The 10,656-nt window shown below is 40.0% G+C and overlaps 1 protein-coding gene across 2 annotated transcripts in view; it reads right to left on the reverse strand.

Annotated features, from left to right (window-relative positions):
• The window catches only part of Maob (monoamine oxidase B), a 102,545-nt gene extending 92,313 nt beyond the window's left edge, over window positions 1–10,232 (reverse strand). Inside the window, exon 1 of one of the 2 annotated variants that reach the window (XM_048461358.3) lies at window positions 10,076–10,232. In XM_048461358.3, the coding sequence (XP_048317315.1) occupies window positions 10,076–10,121 (46 nt within the window). In that variant the 5' untranslated portion in view covers window positions 10,122–10,232. Of the gene's footprint in view, window positions 1–4,698; window positions 4,907–10,075 lie in introns of those variants that run through there. The other variant, XM_048461359.3, reaches the window with a different exon arrangement.
• Window positions 10,233–10,656: the final 424 nt, after the last annotated feature.

Here is a 10,656-nt window from a genome sequence, read left to right on the forward strand (position 1 = left end):
TGCACATTTAGAAAAGCAGTTGGAATTTGAAGTGAAGTCTCAAGCTCCTCTAAGCCTTGTGCTTCACATCTAGGTTAGCCCTCTTACTTTAGTAGGTATATGGTTTTGCTCCATTCTTCAACAGGTTCTCAACTATGGAGCCAGGGCCATAATCCTCACCCAGGAATTCTAATGGTTTAACCTACTTTCTGGGCGCTATGACAGTCTAGAGCTAGAGAGATAAATCATAGTATGTCCCCGATTTTGACAAGTTTGTGATCAGATGAAAATTCACAAATCTTCAATCAGATCATTTGTCCTTTGAGACATTGTCTCATGTCATTTCAGGTTGACCTGAAATTCACTGTGCAACTGAGCGTGATTTTGAAGTTCCAATCCTTATGTTTCCATGTTATGAGGACTGAGAATACAAGGCATGAATCATCATGTTTGGTTTATGCAGTACTACGCATGGAGTTAGGGGCTTTGTGCATGACAGGTAAGCACTCTACTGACTGAGCTTTAGCAGCATCCATTAACAGATAAATTAAATAAAGCACAGTAGATGAGATGAAGTAATAAAATCAGACATGGGGCATTGCCAAGATTATAAGTATCATGTCCATCAAACCTAAAACTGAAAGTTAAGTTATGGGTAGTTCATGCCCAGGGTCATATGCAACTGTATACATTCCATTCATCCCGGGTGGGTCCTAGCTCACACCTACCATTACGCTTTTATCTTGTCACATGTAATGACTTAATACCACTGATTGGACATACTCTTTAAGCTGCAGACATTCTAATTTAAGGCATATCAATTACTGTATATGTGAACTTGAAAATTTTTAGGAATAAATGTGTGAATTTATTAAATTTTGGTGTTAAAACACAATTTGTCATTATTAATATCTGGAAACAGTACTATCAACAAAGAAATGTCATTATACAGACTTTACTGTGTCAGTGCTCCTGGAGACCAACATCTTGGAGAAATAATTTGGAAACTAAAGTATCTCTTCAAGTTCATGAGATAAATCAAAGCCAGAGACCTCTTATATGTTTTATTTTGTCAAAATGTAGAAATTATTAGAACAATTGAGTTCCTCAGTTGTATGCTGTGGTATTTAAAACAAACACTAACTGTGTACAGATCAGTTAAGGTAATTCCTCTACTAAAATCTTCTGAGGATGTGTGTACTTGCAGCTGTGTGAATGAATGAATGATACCAGAGCAGAATTAATCATCACTCCACAGATGGACATGGTGACACACACCTGTAATCCCAGTGTCTAGGAAGATGAGACCAGAGCATCTGAAGACTAAGAACAGCCTAAGCATCAGAGTAACAGCCTGAGCATCTGTGTCCAACAAAATTATTGTTATAGAGAAATTGCTGTACTGGACAAAGGTGAAAAGACTGAAACTTGCTTCCCTGCATATGTTATTCTCACAAGGAGAGCAGAACTGCAACAGGGAATGGGGGCAATCCTAACGTTATTATCTGCAGGCATCAAGTCAACTGTAAGACTTTGTAGAGCAATATGTTTGGGATTTCTATTATTTGACATATTTATGTTTTAGATGTAAATTTCAAAGCGGTTTAAGCTTTTTCTTTAAATTCAGTCACTGGCTTCATATATCATCTGTATATGTGAACGGAATAAGCAGTGCTTGCAAACAGAATTCCTTGTTGTAATAGGACTTGTTTCCCCACCTCCCTCCCTCCCTCCCTCCTCTGTGTGTGTGTGCACATACGTGGTGTGTGTGTGTGTGTGTGTGTGTGTGTGTGTGTGTGTGTGTATGCAGACACAAACTTATTCTACAAGTAAATTTCTCAATCTACTACTGGATAAGTAGTCAATTTGTGAGTCTGATTAAGAAGAATAGCCAACATTTATTGTATACTTTGCAGATGCTGAGCCCCTTTCCAAACACCTAACATATGTTTTCTCTTTATTCTTCTCATCCACTTTATATAATAGATAATATAGATATTATTAGTAACGCCGTTTGCCAGATGAGAAAACGAAGTCAGGGAAAGTTAACTATTTTACCAAAGGTAGCAAAGCTTGCAAGATAGGACACAATCCTTGAAAGTTGTTGCCACTGCTGCTGCTCCTGTAAGGCACAGAGCCCCGACCTCATTACCCAGCTAGTGGGAGGATGGTATTGAAGTAACTGTAGAAGGCTCATTTGTGCCTTAAATCCACTTTGCTGACTTCTGAAAATGTGCAAGGACCCAGAAATTGTTCTTTAGTGATACGTGATTTCACCTACGCAGTCCACTTACAGGTTCCTCCTACCAATACAACCTAGGTGTAAGGAGGCATTGTCATTAGAATCCTAATGAAGCTGCGGTGAAAAAGTCAAGCATGTAGACAATGCTCAATATGCTACCGCTCTTTACTGTTATTAAGTAACAGTATTGAATAGATAATTCTGTTTGTTGTTTACCTTTTATTATAATGAAAACAGGCGTCAAGGGACCACAATAGGAACTACAACAAAGTTAGAACAGCAGCCTGTCTGGGGTGATGCCGAAGCACAGATCTAGGGATTCACAAATTTCTCCAGATGAGGAACCTATGAACTCTTCCAGTCCCTTGATGGGGGTCTGTGGCAGGACACAATTAGAAGTGGGCAGGCTGTTACCAATGCTTAAATTTATGCACACATTTTGTTGCTATCACCTATGTGAGTCATATCCAGAAAAATTATTGGCTCCTGAAAAGGAAGTAGTTATTACATTTAAAAGTACCTGTTTCTTCTCTCAGGGACTGGAGATTGCATCAAGAGAAATAAGCAAGGCACAGAAAGATAAGCAGTGGATGACCTCACTCATATTTGGAAGTCAAAACTGCTGATCTCACAGAAGAGAGTAAAATGCACTAGAGGCTGGGAAGGGCCAGAGTAAGGTCATACAGCGAGACAGCAGGTAGCAAAACACAGTCATATACAATGTAAGTTATAGTGTTCTATAGCACTGTCACTGGACTATAGGATACAGTAGTTTTTAGAACTGTTTTATTCTGAAGTTTTGAGGATTGCACCCAAGGCCTTACGCATGCTGGGAAATCACTCTGCTACTGAGCTACAACCCACAGCCACAATTTATTATGTGTTTTGCAAAGTGCTAAAAGAGGCAATCAAAGGTTCCAATGCAAAGCAATACATATTTTTAAGAAAAAGAAATGCTAGTTACACTGACTTGACTATACAGTGTGTGTGTGTGTCTGTGTGTGTGTGTGAGAGAGAGAGAGAGAGAAAGAGAGAGAGAGAGAGAGAGAGAGAGAGAGAGAGAGAGAGAGGTTAATACAAAATAATTCTGGTTGATATAAGATACGTTAGGTACAGGAGTCTCACTAATAAAAGCTATTTTATAATACATTTACCTTTTTGTGAAGAGAGAGTCTAGAAGTCTCCAGACAAAAAGCAATGATCAGGTAGTGAAGACACAAATTATCCTAATGTGATTGGAACATATTATCCATATCTATTGACATATCACACTGTGCTTCATAAATGTGTTCAATTATCACATTTAAGTGAAAAAATTTGAATAAGGTGAGAAGAAATATTAACTAACCTGATTTGATCATAACATACTGTATAAATGTAAAAGATTATCATGTAACTCACCATATATTTGTAAGATTAAAATCACAATCAAAATTAGAAATACATATGTAAAAAAGTTGTTTTTAAACATTACTATTTGCATTGCATATAATGGTAATGATTTTTATAGTACAAAGATGAAGGCTCCGTTCTGGAATAATTACATGTTGAAAGTGCTTTTAAAAAATGTCTTAACTGAAATAGAAGGATGTCACTTCCCCCTCCTTTCCTCCCTTCAGCTCCTTCTAGCTGCCTTCCCTCAGATGAGTCCAGTGGTTTTTAGAAAAGGGAAAAAGAAAAAAGTCTCTTTGTTCTGAAAGTAAAGGCATATCAGAAGCCTTCTTTCTGAACCTCTGAAATAGGAAAAAAAAATCTGTTGTGAATTCATGATAGCAACTAGAAAGGCAATGTGTTTCACTGTGACATCTCCATACAGCATAAAGCATACCTGATCCCACCCTTTCTCTAACCTTTCTCTCTCCTCTCCCTCCTTCCTTCCTTTCCCCTAATTGCCCCCTTTCTACTCAGTTGTTTTTAAAACTAGTCTTTCTCCTGCTTTATTTTCCATGGAAGCAGTTTTTTCCATCCCTGCTCACTGAGAATTATTTTTCTAGTACACATTTTGAATCGTTTCTAATTTTAATTTTATTTATTGTTATTTTTATCAGTTAGTAAGCCTTCCTTTCCAGTGAAAAAAGAAGCGAGGAGGCAAGTGATGAGAAATGCCATGAGAAGTATCTTAGGCGAATGGAGGAAATAGGGCTCACGTGTGGTTTTCGTGGCAGCCATCTATGCTTACTGAATACTGCCCTGGCCTTTCTAGTTTTTTTTTTTTCTTAGCTGGGATATACAAATTTCCAGCACATTATCAAATTATAGATGTTTTTGAACATTTTGCTTAAGGAGAATTTCTCCATTTTTTTTTTCTTTTCATGACAGAGAAATAGGAGGCTTGACTGTCAATCCCAAAGACACCTCTACCCCCAGTGTCCCTGAACTCATGATATCTTATGGCTATGAATGGCACTTCCTATCCAAGCTAGTCCCACCAGCAGGCAGCCAGCTCACTTTCCTAACCATATACACCACTCACCCACCATATGTTGGATTTAGAAGGTTGGTTCATGGTCCTCCAAGGATCTCAAGCAAGTGTCTCCTGCCTCTCCTTTCCCAAGTCTAGCAAAATCTTTCTTTTCTGTTTTGAGTTGCTCCTTCTTAGCTTTTATTTTGGTGGTTGAGTAGGATCTACTCCAAACTTGCAAGATAGTTTCCATGACTGTAGCAAACCAAACATTAAAATTGAAACTGATGCGCTGCCTGCCAACTCCAAGTAGGAGATTCAGTTTGCTTTGCCAGTTTTTGAGAAATGGATGACATTCTTCTTCCGCTGGTAGGGAATCACTTCTAATCAGACATTTCTAAAGAGATATCTTGATTGCACTGAAAACTTTTAAGCATTAGAAAGTTATATATTAACTAGCTATACCCTGAATGTGCCTCTCTGTTTATCCTACAGGGAGGGATTCAAATTTGCTGACAGCTTTAAAACTTATCAGGGGATTACCAGATTGCCCCATGTTTAATCATTAACAAAGTTTAAAAAACAGAGTGGAATTTGGAAACATAAACCATTGTGTCAATCACCTCCTGACTTTAAAATTGTATACTCTCAACTTGACTTGGGCCATTTCTTCCATGGCCCATGGACTTTAACTCCCTGTCATGCACATCTATGGCACCAAATTCCTCCTTCAGTTTCTGGCTACTAGATTTCTGTTCCTAAATGTATTCCCATCACTTCCTTTCCAGCTATCTCAACTTTTCCCACAAACCTGTCCTCTGTTCCTTCCAGTTCCTTTCACGCCAGCACTTTCTCCGTATTCCCAGTCATTTCACATTTATCTTTTAGGAATGAAAAAGTATTTCACTTACAACAGAAGATGATAAAAACATAAAAGGCTCTCCACTATTTATCTCTAGTGACCTTTAAAAAAGCTTGCAAAATTTTTAAATCAATTTTGCTATGTACCCAGACTTAAAGCTGGGATTCTAGGCTTGTGCCACCAGGGCCACCATCCCAACTGACCTTCTAGTTTTGTTTCTGTCAGACTGCTCCCTCATTCTTCACAATAAAATTCTTTCCTTAAGAGATATTAATTTTTTATTTTTGAAATTAAAATATAATTACATCACTTCCCCATTCCCTTTTCTCCCTCTAAACCTCCCATACCTCTTCTTGCTACCTTTCAGATCCATCCCTTCTTTTTATATTGTTTTATACATACATATATAATATGCACTCACATATATGTATATACACATAAACACAAATGCATAGATACAACCTGCTCAGACTGTTTATTCGGGCCCGACCACCTGGGAGTGGGTAATCTATTTGGAAACTCTTCCCTGGGGAAGGCTATTTTCTCCCCTGAGCACTTCTTAGTTGCTAATAGTTTTTGTTAAGGGGTGGGGTCTCTTGAAATGTTTCATTTCTGTGTTATCATGTCTATTGGTGTTGTACTTGTTCAGGTTTTGATTAGGTAGCCATATTGTTGAGGGATCATGACTGAAGCTTCTCTATCACTTCTAGGAGACACAGCCTTACAACAGATTTCCTGTTGCTTCAGCTCTTATAGTCTTTCTGCCCTCTGCAATTCTAAGTGCTTCCCGAACATGCTGCTAGGTCTCTCACATGCATGCTTCCACCATCTACATCACGTATCCATTCCATGCTTTTTCTAAAGCCCAGGTCCCTCCTCTTGTGTGTGAAGTTTGCCCATATTTTCCCAGATTGAGATATTTTCTACAATCACCTTCTCTAGAGTTTGGCGTGTGTGCTACCAAAACACATACCACAGGCCATTTTTATTAATTGTTCACTTGTGAGGGCTCCAGGATCAACAAGCTATGTTCAACTTGGGAGTAAGTGTTCATTAAATGAAAGAAAAGGCTTGTTTTCACACACACCAGTTCCCTCATGTGTGTTTGTGTTTGTGTGTGTGTGTGTGTGTGTGTGTGTGTGGTATGCATACATCTGTGTGTGTGTGGTTGTATAAGTACTCACCCGTGTGTGTGTGTGTCAGAGGTCAACATCCAGGCACTGTCTATTTTTTTTAAAGATAGGGTTTCTAGGTGGTCTGGGCTTACAAATATGTGCCTTCATACTCAGTTCTTTTGTTCATAAGTATATATATATATATATATATATATATATATATATATATATATATATATATTACTTTATGTGTATGGGTACTTGCCTGAACTTATAAACTGCTGTGATCTGCTATATGGGTATTGGGACTGGAACCCAGGTTCTCTGCAAAGGCCAGCTCTCCAGCCCTCTCTAGCCCCATCTCTCTTTTTTTTGTAATGGATAAATTTTATCATTTGACAGCTTCATATACATATATGTATTTGAATATATATGTATAGATATGCAATTATATGACCATTCTCCCACCAACATCTTCTCTTATCTCCCTTTTATTTCTAACAATCATCACCTCACTGATTCATTGATACTAGTTTGTTTCATGACTTTGGTTTTATTTTGTAATGCATTTATTTTAATCTGGGCCATATTATGACCAGTGGATTTGAACTACCTATTGGAGTCTTGTTAGGTCACCAACAAGCACTTGGCTGAAGGTAATGGTCTTACCTTTCCCTGACTCAATCAATACTAAATAGTCCAACAGTGGGGGGTAGGGCCCCATGAACCTCTCCTCCACTCATACCTGACTGTTGATGAGCCCATTCTTTGCAGTGCTGAGAGATCCCGATTGCAGTTGCTGTGTCTTTGCAATAGATAACATTCCACAGAGCTATGCCCTATCTTTAAGCTCTCACATTATTTTTCAGCTGTATTTTACATGGCTTCTGGGGAGGAGGGTTAAACTCCATCCTCATATTTCTGCAGCAAATACTATACTGACTGAGTTGTTTTCCTAGTTTCTGTCTTTTCAATTTTTATTTATACAAAACTAGAGATGTAACTCACTGCTAGAGTACCTAACTAAAATGTTTGAGGTCTGAGTTCCATTCCCAGCACAGCAAAGGTAAATATTTTCAGGATGTTTTGATACAGCTATGCACAGCATAACACTCAAATGACAATAATTATTTATATCTACTCAAACATTTATTATTTTGTGATGAAAATATTAATAATTCTTTCTGATTCTTGTTTTAATATATGGTGCATTTTTTGGTCTCTATAGTTAGCCTAATGCAACACAGACCATAAGAAATCATTTCTCCTTAGATTATCCTCTAAAAATCTCAACTTTCTTCTTAGAGTGATAGAACTTCTGCTGTTGTTTAAGAAAGGGTTGTGTTACAGGAGGCTGGCATTGAACTTTTGGTCCTCCTGTTCTCCTGCTTCATCCTTCCTATCACAGGGAATCTGAAAGCATGCTATCATGTGCATCTATCTTCCATTTGGAGACCTTCAGTGCCCTGGGTGCCATATTTTAGACTTTTCAAAACCAGAACTCGCATTTTTCACTTACCCTTCACAATAGTGTTATAATCTGATTATGATTTGCTGATGTTATCTGCAAGGAGCAGATATAGCAAGTCTGGGCCTTGAACCTCTTGCTTTCATTAGAACAATATCCATTCCACACAAAATTCTGGACAAAGGGAAGGCTCTTATCATCCACTTGTGTTTATCAGAGTTAATGCAGAGGTTCATCCAGGTTTATGAAAGCAGTTAAACCTTTATACACCTCTCCTGTGCAAGTCTAACATGAATAATTTCTGTGAGTTTGAAGGTTTGGAGCACAGAAACTGGAGCTGTAGCTCGGAGGCAGAGGCCTTGCATGGTATGGGGAGTCTGGGACTTCTGCTCTCTGCACTGAAAATAGAAACACACTGTTCTTTTGTTTTGTTCTTTGTTTGTTTGTTTATTTTTCTTGGTTTTTCAAGACAAGGTTTCTCTGTGTATTTAGTTCTGGCCATCCAGGAACTTGCTCTGTAGACCAGGCCTCAAACCCAGAGATTTCCTTGCCTCTGCCTCCCTAGTTCTGGTATTAAAGGTAGGCACCACTAAGACCCAAGCATTCTGTTGAAGGTTTGAGGTATAAATCAGAAAGACCAAAAAAAATTGGGCAAAGTAGAAACCCCCACATTTTTTTGGGAAAGTAAAAGACTTTAGTTTGTGGCCTGAAAAGAAAAGGTTTAGTTTCTCACAAGACAGGGTGTTGAGCAAGATAGTGTCTGGAGCAGTAATATCGTCTATGGCACCTAGGTGGGAAATGCTTTGACATCCAAGTTTCTCTTAGAGAGAAGACAGGAAAAGCATTGCCATGAAAGCTGAATGTGTGTCCACTCTTGACACCTCAGCACACTGTGCTCACGCATCAATGCATCTGCAGTGCCAGGCTGCTTGCCTCCCATGGGTAAGTTCAACATGGCTGGCTGCACAGAGGTATTAATCCAAGCTCTGACCCAGAGGTGAGGAGGGCTGCCATGAAAACAGAACCAAGATCAGCACACAATGTTCAATGCTTGCGGCCTCTCTCTGGTTCCCAGAGTCAGGTCACCCTGTCCAGTGCTCATGACAGGAAGAAAGGTGATCTCCTGAAAAATATGGTCCTTTAAGATCAATGGAAGGCAAGTCCTTAAACAATTTCTCTACAGATTTTGATAGCACCTTCTAAGAATCTAGGTACCAGTTAAATTGCCTATGATGAGAGCATTGCTTATTCTCACTGGCCCTAAGACTTGGAGTCTGCCTGACATTCTCTAGAGAGTTCCATTCCTTATAATCCCCTCCCAGCTCTGACTTCTGTGCTTCATATCTTTGTTGTTTCCATAGTCTCCCTATGGATGGGCAGTCTTTGTCCCCGTTCTTACCAAATATGGAGTGGACTTGGGCCTAGTAGCAGTTTGGTAACCCTAGGATACTCACAGAGAGACTGCCAGGGTAGGTGGGGCTAAAAGCAGCATTTGCTGAAAAAGCTCTGTTGAACTCATAGCAATCAGGGGGCCACAGAGAATTCGGGAAGTCTGAGCTATGCTTGGCAACAGGATCTAACTCCTTTTCTTTTTCAAGACCACTCGATCAATGACAAGATAAAAACCTGTTGCTTGCCTTTTCTAAATAAGTAACGTGTCTAGATCAATCTGGAACCAATTTCCGACCTTTGAGGATCTCACAACCTCAAATGTCTCCAGCTTTCCAGTTCCCTTTCCCTTCAACTGGAGAATTCTAGCAGGATTCTTGGAGAAAAGGATCAAAGTCTAACACCAAACCCTCAACAAGCTTCCAGTCTTCCATTTGTGGCCAGGGACTCACTGAATCCACTCCCCAAAAAGAACACACCACAATTCCACCCACAAGGACAGTGGTACAGCAACAGTCGGGATTCTGGGGTCCGCCCCCGCCCCTTTGCCTTGCTGGCCTCCCTTGAGCTGGCCACTTGTCTGAGAACATAGCAGCAGGATTTCACAGCGTCGACTGACCTGATATGCCGCCCCCCACCACGATCACATCGCATTTGTTGCTCATGGTGCTCGCTAGGTTCCAGGCCGCCCAAGTCGCCCGCTACTGTGTCAGGACCTCTGCCTGTAGCCGCGCTGCGTACTGTCCCTTCACACTAGTGCCTTGGCAGAGCAGCTATAAGCTGGCGGGGTGCCTGGACTCTGAGCCCCGCCCTCCTGCCACTGCGCAAGTACTCGCCCCCGCCCCTTGCCCGATGGTCCAGGCTTAAGGAGGGCGGACACCCCAGCTGAGACTGTGACCTAGAACAACAAAGTCCTTCCCCTGAGTAAACAACCCCTTGCTTTCGGTTAAGTATTTTCCAATCAGCCTCGCAATCGCTCTATGCAACTGAGAGGATGGAAATTCTTTTAATCGGGGTGAAGAATCAAAGATTGAGAGCTTTGCAAGAGCCAGGCATTGTGTTAAACTCATTGTGCAAGATTCCTGTTCAACTTCACAATGACCCATTTTACAAAAGAAGAAAGCAAAGTACTAAACAAATGCTAGAAAGTAAAATTGTGTTAAAAATGTCACCTTGTGGGGCTCAAGAGATGGCTCTAAC

Source organism: Myodes glareolus, chromosome X, assembly GCF_982192425.1.
Source record: "Myodes glareolus chromosome X, mMyoGla1.1, whole genome shotgun sequence".
Classification (NCBI taxonomy): domain Eukaryota; kingdom Metazoa; phylum Chordata; class Mammalia; order Rodentia; family Cricetidae; genus Myodes; species Myodes glareolus.